This window comes from Staurois parvus, unplaced genomic scaffold (genome assembly GCF_062004578.1).
Source record: "Staurois parvus isolate SC_StPar_1 unplaced genomic scaffold, SC_StPar_1.0 ptg000090l, whole genome shotgun sequence".
In the NCBI taxonomy this organism is placed as follows: domain Eukaryota; kingdom Metazoa; phylum Chordata; class Amphibia; order Anura; family Ranidae; genus Staurois; species Staurois parvus.
This window is the reverse complement of record NW_028317886.1, coordinates 12,036,770-12,056,861: the sequence shown is the minus strand read 5'-3', so window position 1 is coordinate 12,056,861 and position 20,092 is coordinate 12,036,770. Positions and strand designations below refer to the sequence as shown.

At 41.7% G+C, this 20,092-nt stretch overlaps 1 protein-coding gene across 1 annotated transcript in view; it reads left to right on the top strand.

Moving 5' to 3' along the window:
* Window positions 1-20,092, top strand: part of GUCY1A1 (guanylate cyclase 1 soluble subunit alpha 1) — a 101,746-nt gene that overhangs the window by 15,530 nt on the left and 66,124 nt on the right. The window contains exon 2 of the mRNA XM_089670419.1: window positions 5,042-5,109. Within this exon, the coding sequence (XP_089526545.1) occupies window positions 5,042-5,109 (68 nt within the window). The remainder of the gene's footprint in view (window positions 1-5,041; window positions 5,110-20,092) is intronic.

Genomic DNA, 20,092 nt, shown 5'->3' with positions numbered 1-20,092 from the left:
CATTGAGGGAGTCTCGCTGTGTGGGAGCCGCATTACCAGAGCTACTGAGCTTGTTTGCAATTCTCATTTATCTGACTGCATGTTTTAGCTTGAAAGTTCCCAGCACCTCTTTAAATGTGGTTCTGGGGTACAAATCAGCAGTTATCAGTCTAGTACCAGCAACCTGACCACTCTGGAAGATGCCAGAATGGCTGGACTGTCTTGGAATGTTTGTAGGCTGCATAGATATGACCAGCAATGATCGCTATCACCTATGATCATTACACGCTTAGATCCGTGGTATGTCATTGCTGTTTTTATTCCTAGTCTGGCCCTGACAGCTGCTCTTATGATCATTTTATCTTTTAATTTTGTACTTGTTTATACAGACTATGGACAAATTTCAGCACATCTTGAAACCATTGCAAGACCACAATAAATCTGTGTGAGAATAGACTCAGAAGTCAGGACTTGTACATACCATACTGTATATACAATCTATTTGACAGAACAAGAAGAAAAGCTTAAGATTTCCACTACTTGTCATTGTGCCCTGGTGACATGCAGCTCAGCAGTTTTACGTTCTCTGGGAGCCTTTGGTTTCAACTCCCAGGATGACAAGCAGTCATGTTCTCAGAATAAAGTCACATCTTGGTGACATTAAAAATAAAATGCCAAAGGCTGCTGTGGCAGTGTCATTGAGGTTATATATACTGTACCTGTAATCTAGAATTGCAACACTTTCTGAAATTTACAGTATAAAATACTTGATCCAAAGTGCCTTAATAAAAAAACACATAAAATGTCTCACAATGTAAATCCATCAACAATTCAGATCCATGTCAGTCACGCTGCCCAATGCTTGCCGATATGTCCAAACACGTCTACTGACTCCTGCTGAGTGACACGTGTCTGTTTTTAGGTAAGTTGCAACTTTTTTTTTACCTATTCACATGGGGGGGCACCCCTGCAATATAGAATCATTGACGTCATCCTGGAGGCCCAGTCCCTTTGCTTATATTTCGGCAGCAGGTACCAAGAGATTTGGTGGGAGCCAAGTGAAGGGTTTGGACGTGTCAGCAATTGGTGGATACTTTTGGCAGGTTGGCAGGTGTCATGATTGATGTAGATCTGTGTTGCTGGATGATGAGATTGATAGTGGATTTATTTCAGACCTGAGCAGAATTAGGCTTAGACTATTGGTTCAGCCCTCCCAGACAGTCCCAGTTTCTCATGTGGCCCTTTGGGAAAATTAATTGCCCACCCCTAATTTACACTGTGGGATATTTTGGATATTTTTATTTTTTATGAGACTTGTCAAAAATTGTGTATGACAAAAGCATCTTCCTCATTTACAATATGTTTTATTATCTACCTTTAGCATTTCATTTATTCATGCTCATTGGTGCCTTTTTTTAGTAGACTGTAGCTGGGACACACCCAGTCCATGCTTATTTCCAGGCAGAAGAATACAATTAACCAGTCACATACTGCCAAGTACCATTTATACACAAGGCAAAGCAAACAACTGAGAAAATGCAGAATGCAAAAATGTTACAATATGACGAATTCAACCCAAGCGAGAAAGTATAACAGATATGAAAACTATGCACATTGCAATGTGTGCATAAACAAGAAATCACTTATACATACTAGGGCTATGTTTTAATGCAAATGTGATCTTGTACCTTACACCCCCATCAAAATCCAAAAGCCTGATGCAACATTCTGGTGAGAATTAGGCCATCTGCTGATAAATCAATGAAAACTAGGCATAATTGTTCTTTGCTAGCCAGATTATACCTGGTGTACTAATTCACTTAGAGTAGCCTTTCTCATCACAGCTTTTTTGCCCCAGAGGAACTCTTGAAATAATAACCAGGTCTGTGCGAACCCCTACTAAGAATGATTATACCTATGACTCATGGCACATTAGCATGATCTGTAAGTTATAGAAAGTTTAAACAATGTGGCATTCCTAGGGTATTTGACACCTAGCCCAGAATATTTTTTTTTTTAACAAACTATCTTTTATTCAACATTATTTTCAGTAGTGATCTTGAAATGAAATAATTAATGATAATAGAAAAGAAACACAGAAATTAAAACTATGGTGTCCCCTTACATTGGTGGCCATTGTAAAAGTGATAGCTTATATTTGTGGTCACCTCTCAAGAAACTCTGGTTGGGAAAGGCTGCCTTAGAATGTCTAAGACAGATCTTGGATCCATTTCAACAAAAGATCTAAACAGTCCTTAACAACTTCCCACCCAGGACAATTTTGGCATCTCTCGCCTACATGTAAAAAACATAATGTTTTGCTAGAAAATTACTCAGAACCCCCAAACATTATATATATATATATATATATATATATATATATATATATTTAGCTTGGACCCTAGAAAGTACAATTTGCAATTTTTTATGTCATGTGATATTTTTCAAATGCAAACTAAAAAGATATACACTTTAATGAATTTTATTGCAAAAAAACTAAATATATAATCCATTTTTTTGTAAAATATAACATTTACGTTACGCCGAGTAAATAGATACCTAACATGTCACACTTTAAAATTGTGGATACTCGTGGAATAGCACCAAACTGCGGAACTTAAAAATCTCCATAGGCGATGCTTGAAACATTTTTACAGGTTACAAGTTTAGAGTTATAGAGAAGGTCTAGCAGTAGAATTATTGCTCTTGCTATAACATTTGCAGTGATGTCTCACATGTGTGATGTGAACACCGTTTACATATGCAGGTGTGACCTGTGTATGCGGGATGGGGGCACTTTACAAAAAAAATGTTCTGTATTTTATTTTTTTTACACTGTACCTTTAATTTTTTTTTGATCATAGTTACATAACTAGTCTGGCTGCAAAAAGGACACAATCCCATCGAATAACTTATATTCTTATTAAAAGAAATGTAAACATCCATTATAATAGGAATAAGGCATGACAGGTCCCCTTTATGGAGACATTTGGGGGTTTATTTACTAAAGCTGGAGAGTCCAAAATCAGACTCCCTTCTGCATAGAAACCAATCAGCTTCTAACCTCAGCTTGTTCAATGAAGCTTTGGCAATGAAACCTGGAAGCTGATTGGTTTCTATGCAGAAGTGAGTCTGATTTTGCACTCTCCAGCTTTAGTAAATAAACCCCTTGGAGTCAATAAGACCCCAGATATCTCCTATATCCTGGAAAGCATGAGATTAAAAAAAAAAATGATCTCTGATTTCCAGGGGAAAAAATGGCAGTGTCTACATCTGCCAGAGCCAGAAGTGACGTCATGACATTGCTTCCAGTGTCCCAGGATCATAGAGATGGCCGGGGACCATCCAGTCCACAGCCAGATCTGTGGTAACCCGTCGCCGCTGCATCTGATGACGGGCTCCCTGATCAAACAGGAGAGCCAAAGAGGTGGGCGTGAACGTCCCCTCCCACTGCCTGTAAAAGTCATCCAACGGCTAATCAGCTGCTAGGATGGCTTTTATATTACAGGGAATAGCTGGCTGAAAATAAACATTTCTGGATGCCTGAAGCTGCAGGCATCATCCAGATATCTCAACTTCAAGTCCAGAATGTCATATGATGTCCTGCAGGTGGGAAGTGGTTGTCCAGAGGCACTTCCTGGCAACATTGTCGGTGTCTGTGAAAGCAGCACATCCCCAAACTGCATAGCCCCACCTGACTATGCCCTCATCCCATGATGTTACATGTCATTCTGATTGAAGGGCGATGCGGCTCCTCCCATCCCCCTTGCTAGAGGAGCAAGTACATCACTATGGTGTCCGTTTATGACACACAGAATAGCTGCGATTCAGAGGATCACAGCTATTCTCTGGTCATTCACAGTTTATGACACCCAGGAGAATATGTTCTGCCCTTCCCTGGCGATCTGTGTTCTCCCTCCAGATTCTCCAGCCCAGAGCTGGAGAATCGGAGGGACCGCAAACTAAGCAGAGATAATTTACCTCTGCTTAGTAAACTGATCTTTTACTGTAATCTCACGAGATTATAGTAAAATCAACCGTTTTACAGCGTTTGTAGACCGTTCTCCCTTCGTTTGGAGAACAGATCTACATATGCTTCATAAACGGCATTCACAGGAGAACTGTGTTCTCTGAGAATGCCGGAGAACTGAGCAGCGATCTATTACTGCTGGTTAATAAACGGACACTATAGTCACAAAGTGTGACATATGTGATTTAGCTGGGCCAAGTAGACATGCCCACCAGCTGCCCATACAGTATGAACAGACAGACATCCTAATCACGCGACAACAAGGGAATACAAACAAACAAAAAAGGGTACAAACCTGGCAATCTCAACATTTTTGCATTTAAGAAATGACTTGGATTTCTTTAGCTATTGCAGGGCATTTTTTAATGCAAGCCTTTTCTTCCACTGTAATGCAGGTTTTGTTGTGCTGTGATTATAATGGCTACTCCTACTGCATGGTTTCAGATAAAAGGTCTGCATTTAGAAAAAAAAAGAAAATAAATAATCTGGATATTAATAAAGTGTCAATAAACTGTCAATGTGTGAGTGTGTTTTTTAAAATATGTATCTGTTTTAGAAATATTCCATACAGAATCTATAAGTTAGATTTGTCTACATCATTTATCAGCATCCTGGAAAATGTATGACATTTTTAAATGTGCCTGCCCAAGTTAACTTCCTTGTATTACTTTACTATTTCTTTACACTTCTATGGATTTATATAGTGCCAACAGTTTACACAGCGCTTTACAACAAAAGGGCAGTCAGTACTATTACAATGCAAATCAATACTGGAGGATTCAGAGGGCTCTGCTCGTTAGAACTTACAAACATTTTGCCTGCCAATTAAAAATATTAAAAGAGTATCTGTGTCAACTGACAAGATTATGGTTTATACAGGATAAAACAACACTACCACAATTAAGACATAATGAAATGTTTTCCCCTGTGTTTTATTGCTGCCACAAGTCATAAACCACATATATGTACTGTAATTACTTCCCATAGTCAGTATTTAGCATTACTTACTGATTTACCTGCGTTGTTTTTCAGTTTGACAGACTGAATCTTGCTCTTCAAAGAACAATCACAAGACATAAAACAAAATGTAGCACAAACAGGTAAGCCCAGTTGCATGTTTACTTCTAGTACATTTTATTTGTATATAAAAAGGCACAATATCGTCTAGGAGGAGCTGACAAGACCTTTCCCCATCCCCTGATCTGCCTGGTGTTTTGTTCAATACAGTCTAATAATAGACCACATAAGTCCCTTTAATGCTTCGACCATTGACCTGTCTTTCAAAACCATGTAAGCTAAAACTAATCATATTAAAAACCAACCATGGTGTTGTACACAAGCAGTATTTTGCAGCTGCTTCAATCATTTTCATTACACCAGAAAGATGGAATGCTCAACCTTAATAAAACACTTATCCATGAATCTATAAGGTTGATTTAATAAGGAAAAAACAAAGTGCAAAGTGCAGTAAGTCACAGCAACCTATTAGAATTTATCTTTCAATGATATGACATTAGTGAAGTGACATTTGATTGGTTGCCTTTGGTTACTACAACTACACTGTGCATATAATCTTTGTGCTACCTTATTAAAAAATAGCCAGTTCTTATCGCTATGATTTCTTCTGCTAAGCACTTGCCATGAACAGTGTCTTCTCTTCAATGGTTCAGGCAGAGATTCTGTTGAAGCTTCCCTTTCTATTGAATGTGGCATGTGAGAAAATGAAAAAGACTGCTGGCTCTGGATTCTATTAGATAACGCAACAAAAGCAATCCTACTGCAGAGGCTTCTCAAATCTTGATAGTATTGCATCTATAGGGTGAATATTTGAGAGGGAAATTGCTGATTCTAATGGTTTTATGGGAGTAAAGAACTTTTAATGTTTAACCACTTGAGCTCCTGAGGATTTACCCCCCTTAATGACCAGGCCTTTTTTTGCTGTTTGGTGCTGCACTAATTCAAATGATAATTGCGTAGTCATGCAATGCTGTACCCAAACAAAATTTACGTCCTTTTTTTCACACAAATAGAGCTTTCTTTTGGTGGTATTTTAACACCTGTGCACTTTTTATTTTTTGCGCTATAAACAAAAAAACACAAAAATTTTGAAAAAGAACAATATTTTCTACTTTCAGCTACAAAAAATATATCGCAAACTCAAAGTTAGTCATAAATTTAAGCCAAAATGTATTCTGCTACATGTTTTTGGTAAAAAAAAATCCCGTGCATTAGCGGGCAAACTGGCGCTATATGGGAGGGGCGCTAACAATATCGGAAGTCACCAGTGACACTAATACAGTGATCAGTAAAAATCTGTTCACTGTACTCAATGACACTGGTGACAGGGCAGTGAAGGGGTTAACTGGGGGGGGGGGGGCGATCAAGGGTTAAATGGGATTATTGGTGTACTGGCGGGCAAACTGGCGCTATCTGGGAGGGGCGCTAACACTATTGGAAGTCGCCAGCGACACTGATACAGTGATCAGTAAAAATCTGTTCACTGATCAATGACACTGGTGACAGGGCAGTGAAGGAGCTAACTCGGGGGGGGGGGGGGGGCGATGAAGAGGTTAGACGGGATTACTTGTGTATTAGCGGGAAATCTGGCGCTATCTGGGAGGGGCGCTAACACTATCGGAAGTCACCAGCGACACTGATACAGTGATCAGTAAAAATCGGTTCACTGATCAGTGACACTGGTGACAGGGCAGTGAAGGGGTTAACTGGGGGGGGGGAGAGATTAAGGGGTTAAATGGGATTACTGGTGTACTAGCGGGCAAACTGGCGCTATCTGGGAGGGGCGCTAACCCTATCGGAAGTCGCCAGGGACACTGATACAGTGATCAGTAAAAATCGGTTCACTGATCAGTGACACTGGTGACAGGGCAGTGAAGGGGTTAACTGGGGGGGGGGGGGCGATCAAGGGGTTAAACGGGATTAGTGGTGTACTGGCGGGCAATCTGGCGCTATCTGGGAGGGGCGCTAACACTATCGGAAGTCGCCAGCGACACTGATACAGTGATCAGTAAAAATCGGTTCACTGATCAGTGACACTGGTGACAGGGCAGTGAAGGGGTTAACTGGGGGGGGGGGTTAAGGGGTTAAACGGGATTACTGGTGTACTGGCGGGCAAACCTGCGCTATCTGGGAGGGGCGCTAACACTATTGGAAGTCGCCAGCGACACTGATACAGTGATCAGTAAAAATCGATTCACTGATCAGTGACACTGGTGACAGGGCAGTGAAGGGGTTAACTGGGGGGGGGGCGATCAGGGGGTTAAATGTGACCTAGGTGTGTTCTAACTGTAAATGTGTAGTGTTTTACTCACTTTTACTGTTTCTTCTTCTCTGTCTGGAACGGAATGTGTCCAGGCAGAGAAGAATGACATCATATCCTATCCTGTGTAAACTTCAACACAGGACAGGATAGGACAGGGACCGATCATCTGATTTCATCCAGACATCACTGGCTGAAATCTAATGATTGATCCCTCCGGGATCGAATGGTGTCACCCACGGGTCGGCGGGAGCGCGCGCGCCCCCTGCCAGCGAAAACGTCGGGAGCGCGGAACCCGTTTTAAAACGTGGTTTTGCGCCTGAGTGCCGCCCTGCACACGTATGTATACAGTGGCAGGGCGGCAAGCGGTTAACCATTTGAATACCGGGCAATTTTACACCTTCCTGCCCAGGCCAGTTTTCAGGTTTCAGCACTCTCACATTTTGAATGACAATTGCACGGTCATACAACATTGTACCCAAACTAAAATTTTATCATTTTCTTCACACAACTAGAGCTTTCTTTTGGTGGTATTTAATCACCACTGGGGTTTTTATTTTTTGCTAAATTAACAAAAAAAGACCAAAACTTTGAAAAAAAAAAGTTTTTCTTTGTTTCTGTTATAAAAGTTTGCAAATAAATAATTGTTCTTCATAAATTTAGGCCAAGATGTATTCTGCTACATGTCTTTGGTGAAAATAACCCAAATTAGGATGTATTTTTTAGTTTGTAGGTAAGTTATAGAGTTCATAAACTATGGTATAGATCTGAATATTGATCAATCCTGAAGTACTGACGGCCAATCTAATTTCTTGAGGTCCAAGAATGTCAGAACAGTACAGATATCCCCCAAATGACCCCTTTTTGCAGAGTAGACAGTCGGACGTACTTCATAACAGGCATGGCGAGTTTTTTGAAGTTGTATTTTTTTTGTCATAATTTTTCGGAAAATGAAAAAATGCTAAAAATTATTTTCACTATTTTTTTTACATACTGTCACCAGTGCAGTACAGCGTCATCATATAACTGGCATGGCGGTGATCAGGGACACTGACTGGTGACAGTATGAAAAAAAATATATATATTTTTTTTTATTTGTTTTATTTGTTTTATTATTTTTAATTTTTTATCACATTTTTTTTCTTTTTGTTAAGATTTTTTTTTTCATATTTCACTATGTCCAAAGTAGTACATTTGGCGTCCAACCCAGAAATCCAGTACATTTTGCAGGCCGCCTTTTGGCTATTGGCCCTGGCGTGTATTGGTTAAAGTTAGTAGCTATAATATATAAAATGTTGCATACATAGTATATATACAGTGTGTGTGTGTGTGTATATATATATATATATATATATACAGTATCTCACAGAAGTGAGCACACTACTCACATTTTTGTAAATATTTTCATATATCTTTTCATGTGACAACACTGAAGAAATGACACTTTGCTATAATGTATAGTAGTGAGTATACAGCTTGTATAATAGTGTAATTTTCTGTCCCCTCAAAATGACTCAACACACAGCCATTAATGTCTAACCCAGGGGTCCTCAAACTTTTTAAACAGGGGAACAGTTCACTGTCTCTCAGACCGTTGGAGGGCCGGACTATAGTTTTAAAAAAAAAAACTATGAACAAATGCAGACACAGTACAGGAGATGTCCAGAGACTGCAGACATACAACGACAACAGGAATACTGGGCCGGCCGCTCCATAAGATGAAATAGTGCCCCATCATTGGTGTCAGTGGGAGGAATAGTGCCCCATCATTGGTGTCAGGGGGAGGAATAGTGCCCCATCATTGTGTCAGTGGGAGGAATAGTGCCCCATCATTGGTGTCAGTGGGAAGAATAGTGCCCCATCATTGGTGTCAGTGGGAAGAATCGTGCCCCATCATTAGTGTCAGTGGGATGAATAGTGCCCCATCATTGGTGTCAGTGGGAGGAATAGTGCCCCATCATTGGTGTCAGTAGGAAGAATCGTGCCCCATCATTGGTGTCAGTGGGAGGAATAGTGCCCCATCATTGGTGCCAGTGAGAAGAATTGTGCCCCATCATTGGTGTCAGTGGGAGGAATAGTGCCCCATCATTGGTGTCAGTGGGAAGAATCGTGCCCCATCATTAGTGTCAGTGGGAAGAATAGTGCCCCATCATTGGTATCAGTGGGAGGAATAGTGCCCCATCATTGGTGTCAGTGGGAAGAATCGTGCCCCATTATTAGTGTCAGTGGGAGGAATAGTGCCCCATCATTGGTGTCAGTGGGAAGAAACGTGCCCCATCATTGGTGTCAGTGGGAAGAAACGTGCCCCATCATTGGTGTCAGTGGCAGAAATAGTGCCCCATCATTGGTGTCAGTGGGAAGAATCGTGCCCCATCATTGGTGTCAGTGGGAGGAATAGTACCCCATCATTGGTGTCAGTTCGAGGAATAGTGCCCCATCATTAGTGTCAGTGGGGGGAGGAATAGTGCTCCATTATTGGTGTCAGTGGGGGGAGGAATAGTGCCCCATCGTTGGTGTCAGTGTGGGGGGAATGGTGCCCCATCATTGGTGTCAATGGGGGAAGGGGATAGTGTCCCATCATTGGTGTCAGTGGGAAGAATAGTGCCCCATCATTGGTGTCAGTGGGAAGATTAGTGCCCCATCTTTGGTGTCAGTTGGAGGAATAGTACGTCATTGGTGTCAGTGGGGGGGAATAGTGCTCCGTCACTGGTGTCAGTGGGAGGAATAGTACGTAATTGGTGTCAGTGGGGGGGAATAGTGCCCCATCATTGGTGTCAGTGGGAGGAATAGTGTCCCATCATTGGTGTCAGTGGGAAGAATAGTGCCCCATCTTTGGTGTCAGTGCGAGGAATAGTACGTCATTGTGTCAGTGGAGGGGAATAGTGCCCCATCGTTAGTGTCAGGGGGGGGGATAGTGTCCCAACATTGGTGTCAGTGGGAGGAATAGTGTTCCATCATTGGTGTCAGTGGGGGGGATAGTGTCCCATCATTGGTGTCAGTGGAGGAAGGAATAGTGTTCCATCGTTGGTGTCAGTGGAGGGTGGAATAGTGCCCCATTGTTGGTGTCAGTGGGGGGAGGAATAGTGTCCAATCATTGTTGTCAGTGGAGGAAAAGTGCCCTATCATTGGTGTCAGTGGGAGCAATAATGCCCCATCATTAGTATTAGTGACACCAATGATGGGGCACTATTCCTCCCACTGACACCAATGACACGTAACTTGCTGACCCCTGCTCCAGCCTAGGTGCTACTGCAGCCAGCATACCTGGTTGCAGCAGCACCATCAGCATGGTACACTTACCTGCCAGCTGTCCTTCTTCACTCCGGCCTCTCCCTCACTCGATGTTCGCGGGGCCGCTCGGCTCCGCCTCCTCGCAGGTGATTGGCCGCCTGTGTGCCTTTCCTGAGCTACAGTTCTGGTGCCCAATCACCGGTGAGAAGGCGGAGCCGAGCGGAAGGAGTGAGTGGCCGGAGTGAATGAAGGAGCAGCGCTTCCTGGACTGGATTGTCGTGGGACTGGGACCGGAGCCAGGTAAGGTACAGCAGCCACCTGCCCGAGCCTGTACTTAGTGTCCCTTCCTGTCCCGCCCCTGCCGGCGGGCCGGATAAATGGCCTCGGCGGGCCGCATGTGGCCCGCGGGCCATAGTTTGAGGACCCGTGGTCTAACCCATTGTGTTTGGAAAAAAGAAAAAAGGAACTGAATTAATGAAAGTGATTGAAAATATTCATTACGGTGAAATATTGGAAAAACTGGGTATGTTGTGTTTGGAAAATATTAGTGGGGAACTAAATTAATAAAGAAGTTGTAAAGTGGTTCTAAAGGCTCACATTTTTTTTACCTTCATGCATTCAATGCATGAAGCTCAAAAACATTCTGTGTGCAGCAGCCCCCCCAGTCCCCCCCCAATACTTACCTGAGTCCCATTGCGATTCAGGATTCTCCCTCCTCATTAATTGGGACAGCAGCGGGAGCCATTGAGCCAGTTAGGAGAGAGAGGGGGCGGGGCTGAGCCGTGATTCTGTGTGTGAATGGACATGCAGAGCAGCAGTTCAGGAGGGAGCCTGCTTTGGTGCCCCCATAGCCAGCTTCTTGCTCTGGGGGCACTTGACAGAAGGGGCCAGGAGAACCTGCAGGGGCCCTAGAAGAGGAAGATTGCTCTGTGCAAAACGACTGCAGATAAGTATGGCATGTTTGTTATTTTAAAAAAATGCCTTTAATATCACTTTACCGATAAAATATTAGAAATTTTGAATTGGAAAAAGAGTAGCAGTCAACTAAATTAATAGAGAAAGATGGAAATTCTTCTTTAGATCAAAATGTGAGAAAAATGGGAAATGCCGTGTTTAGGAAAAAGTAGCGTGCAACTTAATGAATAAAGGGTGATGATGAATCTTTACATTGAAATATTAGAAATATTGGGTATATTATGCTGAGATAAACTGAGAGAACTAAATTAATAAAGAAGGATGGAAAACCTTAACAATAAAATATTTGAAAAATTGGATGTGTTATGTTTGGGGAAAACAAGCAGGCAACTAAATTAATAAAGGGGATGGAAAACCTTCCATATATTGAAGTATTAGAAATATTGTATGTTTGAATAAAAAAGGACTTGAAACTAAATGAACAAAGGGGGATGGAAAAATCTTCTTGAAATATTACTAGGTACTGGATGTTGCAATGTGGGAAAAAAAGATGTTTTAGAGTAAAAAAAAATGTCCATATGATTTTCTTGCAGTTTCTGATATTATAAGTTATGTTGACTACAAACTTTTGGCCCAGGAAATAGATCTGTTTGCCCCTGGGGACCAGGAAGGATATTTGTTTTCTTCCTATGTGGCGAAATCGACAAAAGTGTTTATTTCAACTTGCTCATTATTAAAAATGTAACGGCCTTCACTGAGCATTCTTCTTTTACAGCAGATTACTGAGAGTCTCACAAGAGCAAATACACAAAAATACTGCTGCCAGGGGGCTGGAGGAAGAAGCAGTAGGCAGGAAAGAGACTTAAACTGTTTTGAGAGAGGTCAGAGGAGGAACGGGGGAGCAAGAGCGATGACAGGACACACACTGCTGCTGCTGCTGCTGAGAAAAAGGAACAAGAATTCAGCTGACAAAAGATACAATCTTATCTTGCTGCTTCCTCAGTAGCAGTGTTCATCTGTTCTAAATGACCCAGCATTCTGGGAATGTACAGCCACTGACAGCCTAGCAGGCTTGCATGGCTTAAATTCCCAGCCACTTGTCAAGCAGCACTCTCATTGGGGTTGCTTTATTAAAGGCAAATAGGCACTTTACTTTGCAGGGAAATTTGCACAGTGAAAAGGAATTTTCCTCAGAGCATAGTGAATGAGGTGAATCTCTGCTGGCTTTCATCATCCAATGCAAGCATGCAAACAAAAAAGCTGTTTTTTTAAAACATTTCCTTGCACGCAATTGTAAAGTGAAATTTGCTTGCACTGTGCAACTTCCCTTGCAAAGTAAACAGTATATTTGTCTTCAGTAAACCATTTCACATGTGTCCAGGATGAGCTTACAATAAAAAAAATGACTGCACTCCCTGGACTCCACCTTTGGCAATATGAATGTCCCAAGAAAGAAAGAGGGCCATTGTTATAGATAGTTAACTGAACACATTTCTTTAGCAAGCATGATTATCAATGTGGTATGTATATTAAAAAAAAAACATTAAATTTATGTAGATGTTAGCCTTTGCATGACATAAACATGACATACTACATCTAAGATTTTTATTGTCTCCTGCAACCCTCTGGATGTAGTATACCAAGAATTAGAGGTAGCTAACCCTGAAAGTCCCACTTTAAATGATCGGTCCAGAATTAAAGCCCATTTTTTTCTTTTTGGATAGAGTAGGAAATGCTTAAAAACCCAGTAATTTTTTACCATCTGTGTCTCACTGGGGAGATGTCACCTTAACTTCCTGTCCTATAAGAACAATAGAGAGGATCTTTCCAAATGTGAGAGAAAATTTCCGCTTAGACAGTTGCCACCAGAATATATGTCCCCTTGCTCTTGAAGGTATTATTCCCGATGGTTCCTTAGTGCCCCCCCCCCCCCAATCTTCCAAGGCCAGAGGTGTCTCCATCGCCATGTATAAGCGCCTACCAGTCCACTCACTGGAATACATGTCGGACCCTAATGGCCACTATTTATTTCTACAGTTTAAGCTCTGGTATAAACTTTTCACTGTGGCTAACCTCTTTATCCCTAATAATGACCAAATTAGTGTTGTCACTCGTTACCCAGAGTTATTGGTGGAATTTGCAGAGAGAATGATCATAGTCAGGGGAGACCTTAACTGGACCCTTGAACCTGCCCTCGATTCATCCTCACAGCAGTCTCATGTGTCCTACGGCCAGCCACCTTAAATACCTCAAGAAACAATCATCCCCTGCTCGACCTTTGCCATACACTTTACACTAAGGAACATAACTACACTTATTATTTGTCTGCCCACCAGTCACCAGTCCTTTTGTAGATTAGACTATTCCTTTGCCAGCTCCTATGTCCTTGAATGGAACTCATCTATGGACATTGGTTCTGTAGGCCCCTAGGTCTGAATGGACTTGGTGTCTAAATGATAGCCTCTTGGCTGATCCTCTTTGTCTTCAAGCGGTCACAAGTGTGACCTGTCACAGTGGGAAACTTTAAAGCAGTACTGCGAGGAGTCTTCATCCAGCATGGAACAAGGCTAAAGAGAGAATGCTCTCAGTGTATTCAATTTCTGCTTGCCAAGCTTCGGACATTGGAAAACCGACATAAATCCTCTCCCTCACAGGAACTGCTCAGCTCTATTTCTCTCATTTGGTCATTTTTTTACAGATGTATGATTTCGCCTACAATTCTTATCAAAGTAAACTGGCCCTTGGGCATTACTGCTATGACCACAAAATGTGGGCGTCTCTTGGCTTCGTCTCTTCAACCCCACTCCTCTCAAACTTGTATCCCTAGCATAAAGACTTCCACGGGTGAATTACCATCTATCCCATCTCTTATGCACAAAACTTTCCGTGGCTTCTTCTCCACTTCATCGCCCCCTGCAGACGAGGACTTCTCTTCACTCCAGGACCCCCTCCTTGACTATATCCATGACACGGCCTTACCTGCCATTGATGTGGACATTAGAGACTCACTGGAGAGCCCCTTTTTCATTAAGGAGTCACCGGCTCCTATCTTGGCTACCCCAGCAGGCAAACGCCTGTGTCCGGATGGCTTCTTACCTAGGTTTTAGAAGACCTTTAAAAATGTTCTAGCCCCCATTATGCTATGGGTCTTCAATTACATCTCTTCGGACACCAACTTTCTAGTCCAAACCCTGGAAGCTCACATCTCCCTTCTCCCTAAACCTGATAAGGATGGACATCTTTTCTTAGGTTATTGTCCTATCTCCCTAATTGAGGTGGACATTAAAATTTATGCAAAAATGATTTATAACCAGCTACAACCCCTTCTTCCTGACATTATCCATACGGACTAGGTGGGATTCGTGCAGGGGTGGGAGGCACGAGACAACACATTGAAAACTTTGTTGGTAATAGGCCATGCCTGCTCTATTCAGCTTCCTGTCTTCTCTCCATTGACGCCGAAAAGGCATTTGATAGGGTTGAATGGCTGTTCCTGGCACAGACATTGTTCTGGATTGGGAGGTCCCCACTCTGCAACAAAGGATTCTGGTATTGTACACTAGGCTAACTGCCAGGATTAGAATCAATGGCTCCATGATGCTTAGTTTCCCTATAGTATGGGCAAGGGTGTCCATTGTCCCCTCTTCTTTATGTTCTGGTTACCTAGATGTTGCCCTTTGCAAGAACCCTACTGTCACAGGTGTTCCCATAATCCCTGGGGAAGTAAAATTAGAGTTTTTTTTATGATGACTTGTTGTTTTACATAACAAATCCACACCCGTCCCTACCATCTATCCTGCAGGGATTTCAGCGGTACAGCGAGTTTAGCAACTTTAAAGTTAACTTTGCTAAGTCCAAAATTTTTAATGTATCTCTACCCATCCCCATGGAGCAAGCCATTTGAGAAAACTATTCTTTTAAATTCTGCATTGGCTCCCTTAATTATTTAGGCATCAAAATTCCTTCAGACTTGTTCTCACTATATTTGGGATACTACACACCTGTCCTTCAGCGTACCTTACAAAACCTTAAGCAGTATGATCGTCTGTCACGGATCCACCCACATGCCACGCCCACAGTGACTAGCTAACCAAGGTGAGCACGTGCGGCCGTGACTTGGGGTAAGAGGGAATAAGGGGGACTTAACGTTGACTATATAAAACCGTATATAAGACCAGCCGTGATATACTTCCACAGCCTGCACTACCTCTTGGCCACCACCAGAGGGAGACTCCACTCCAATCCAGCTGGTCGACCCCACACACTGGCAGATACAAATCTTATATACAATCTGGTGCACTAATTAGAGTTGAGGAGCAACTTAGCAATCACACACCCTTCTAGGATCCCTCCAGCTATCCTACAAGTCAGAACCCCGGTGTTAATCACTCTTCCACTGTCCACACACCCCCACACCAGACACCACAAACGGTAGATTGCCACCACCCAACAGCTTTACTGGCCTGCTGGGACACCACACACACACAGATCTCCATCTGGCAGACCTGTTACCTTTACAATCTGCATGCAATCTGCCAACACGCAGTGCAATTGCATACAGACAGGCAATGAGCTTGACCGAGCATACAAAGGCACTAACATTCAATACAATCTAATCTCTCCGAAGATATGAGCCCGTGCTTAACCGTTTCAATACCGTGCAATTTTACACCTTCCTGCCCAGGCCATTTTTCAGGTTTCAGCGCTCTCACTTTGAATGACAATTGCGCGGTCATACAACACTGTACCCAAACTAAAATTTTATCATTTTCTTCACACAACTAGAGCTTTCTTTTGGTGGTATTTAATCACCGCTGGGGTTTTTATTTTTTGCTAAATTAACAAAAAAAGACCAAAAATTTTGAAAAAAAAACACATTTTTCTTTGTTTCTGTTATAAAAGTTTACAAATAAATAATTGTTCTTCATAAATTTAGGCCGAGATGTATTCTGCTACATGCCTTTGGTGAAAATAACCCAAACTAGGATGTATTATTTAGTTTGTAGGAAAGTTATAGAGTTCACAAACTATGGTATAGATCTGAATATTGATCAATCCTGAAGTACTGACGGCCAATCTAATTTCTTGAGGTCCAAGAATGTCAGAATAGTACAGATATCCCCAAATGACCCCTTTTTGCAGAGTAGACAGTCGGACGTACTTCATAAAAGGCATGGCGAGTTTTTTGAAGTTGTATTTTTTTGTCATAATTTTTCCGAAAATGAAAAAATGAAAAAAATTATTTTCACTATTTTTTTTTTTACATACTGTCACCAGTGCAGTACAGCGTCATCATATAACTGGCATGGCGGTGAACAGGGACACTGACTGGTGACAGTATGAAAAAAATATATATATATATTTTTTTTTTTAATTTTTTTTTATTTTTTTATTATATTTAATTTTTTATTACATTTTTTTTTATTTTTTTTAAGATTTTTTTTCATATTTTACTATGACCAAAATAGTACAATGTTACCATAGTAACATTGTACTACTTTGGGGAAGTGATCAGTATTTTTTTTTTTTTTTTTTTACACAATTTGCTTATAGCAAAGAATTACTTTGCTATAAGCAAGCATTTACCTGAATGAAATCGATTCATTCAGCTTTTTTTTTTTTTTTTTTTTTTTTGTGCTTAGCTGTGATTTGGTCACAGCTAATCACATGACATGTGCATGTGATTAGCTGTGACCACAGCTAGGCACTAGTATACAATGGATGGCATCATGAATGAAGCCATCCATGTATACAACTGTCATGTGACCTGCTGTGATTGGTCACAGCAGGTCACATGGTACCAGCAACGGGAGATGGTACTCGGATCTGTCATCGGCCGTGTCCGAGGTGCACGGGCGGCAACAGATTGCACTGCTGCGCCGCCCTGCACTAGCGCAAACGGCGCATGTGCGTGAGCACGCCAAATGGCGTGCACCCGGAATGGAGGAGCACATCTGAAGCCGCCAAACGGCCATTGGCCGGGCGGCTAATGGTTAAATACACAGAAGTTACTTTTTAATTTTAAAATTTAATATCCCGCAAGTGGGCAGTGCATAAAATATGTACAAATTATAAAAAGTTACAGAAATACAAAAAATACAAGAAGACACACATAGACTATTCACTATAAAATAAAAGGGAATAAAAACAGAGATAAAACCTTTACCAAGATTTACCCTGCGACTTGAGCAAGTCAGAGAGTCCGTAATCCGTTAGTTGATTGAACCAGCTCCATACGAATCACAATGTTCAAATCTCAGGGTCCTCAATTTATGGGGATATGGATGTAGGCTGGACATTAGTCCTTGGCCAATCGACTCTGGGGGGTGTTCCTGTACCTGCCCACAGGTTGTCCTGGGTGTTGAACTGCCCAAAGTCAATTGGACCAAGACCGCCTTGAATCACCAAGTCGGGGATTGAATTTCTGACACCAGAGCATCAGTCCGATCACAACAGTACCAATCACTGTTCCGCTATCACACTCCATTGCCACATAACTATTTCATGCATTTTTCTGGCATTCTACATAGTCCACAAATATAGTTTTTACATGCCAATGCAGCCTACAGAGTGCCCAATCAGAAGGAAGTATTTTCATCTCTCTGCAACTAATATTTTAGCTTTTATGAGGGATGAAACATACTTCTTTGATCTATGTATATACTTTTAGAGCTCTCTAGACAGATCAGAGCCCCCCCTGGTGTCATGAAGCCGAAAAATCTGCGTTTCTCTTTTAAACTTCAGGAAGATGGCACAGTCTGATTACAAAAATCTGGTGACAAAATCTTATTAGCACCCAGGTGTCACTTCCAGCCTGAGGAAGGTCTGTCTCTTTTCAGATGCTAATGAGTGACCATCTGTCTCTGAGTACCTATGACTGAATATTTCTTTAATGATAAGGACTGAACTAAATTTATGACTACATATTGCTACAGGTCACATTTCAGCTACTCAAATCTGTACATTTATGTCACATCGTCCCACATATTCTAGGTTCTGTAGGATTAATATCCTAAAAATAAATATTACAACTCATTTCCTTTACCTCTTTCAAACTTTAACAATAGCCACCCCCTGGTCCTTCTTTAAAACATTACAATCAGCCTTTACGAGATTCGTATGGTGCGAGAAACCCGAGGCTTCATAGGACCATCTTGACTCTTCCCAAGCAGAGGAATGGTGTAGGAGCTTCGGACCTCTAACTTTTACATGTGGCTGCTCTTCTCACTCAGATGGCCAACTAGTTTCACAACTCCTCCATGAAGCAATGGGTGCTTATGAAACAGGCCTTAGTGTCCTGCGATCTCCTTGCCCTTCCATGGGTGGCTCCAGTGTACAAGGGCTCCATCTCCCCTTTACCTCTTCTCACCTATCATTTGTTGCATATATGGGATCATCTGTCCCTGAAACCAAGGGTCTTTTCCATGATAGACTGTATGACTCCTTTATTTGGAAACCTCCAGTTTCCTCCGTCAATGACAAGATCATGCTTTCTCATGTGGAACAAATTGTCGCATAGGCGATTGGTTCAGATTCTTTACAGGGGTCATCTCCCCAACTCCCAACTTCTGACACATAGCCAAGGTGGGGTAAGCACCTTTTGCGCAAAGGATGGGATACCACCAACTTAGCTTTTTTGGTTCCCTCCCATATAATGACTCTTTGACTAGAGACACGGATTCTTATGAAGCTATGCTTCTTCAACATTTCCCTCCTCTGCATATGCTCTCTGCGGTCTATAAATTTTTACTTTCCCGCATCCAACCTGACCTACTAGAGTTTATGACCAAATGGGCTGCTGATCTAGATGTTCAACTGCCTGAAGAGGATTGGGAGATATCTTTTACTTTTACACACTGCTTATCATTGACTAGCAAGGCACAAGAAACTAATTTCAAGCTACCACTCATCTCCATAGGTTGTTTTTCATGGTCTGTGATCTCTGTTGGTATTGCCACTCAGATGTGGGGTCATTACTACATATCTGGTGGTCATGTCCCCTTATCCTTGCCTTTTGGAACCTAATTTTATGTATTTACATTGCTGTCAAAGATCTTAGTGTTCCTAATACGCCCCAAGTGGTTTTACTTTCTGTTCTCCCTGGTTCCTACAAGTGTATTAAGCAAGGCCTATTGCTTGACCACTGCACAGCAGGTCATCCCTCGCCACTGGAGAATGACATGGGTTCCTTCTCTTTGAGAGTGGATAGAGGAGATAGACCATATTTCCCGTATGGAGTCCCTTCTGGCTTAGGAATTTGGAACTCATTACTTTTGTAATCAGACTTGGCTCCTCTGGAATACATATAGAGAATCATTTGAGTTGCAAGATCTTCTAGCTTGGTGATGTATTATTTTGATGGTTGAACTGGATAGACTTTTGTCTTTTTTCAGCCAGACTAACTATGTAACTACCCTGCACCCATTCTTTTTATTATTTATTATATTTACTGAGTGCAAAACCAATATAACATAAATACATTGATACATAATAATCAAACATTTATTACAATTTTCTCTACACCCCCCACCCTTACTTCTCCCAAAATGTCACTGCCTATTTTTCTTCTAGTGTTTTTCCCTCACCTCTACTATTTTCCTCTGACTCCAATATATCTTCTTATCGTTATATCAACTTTTTACCCCTTACGTCTCATTCCT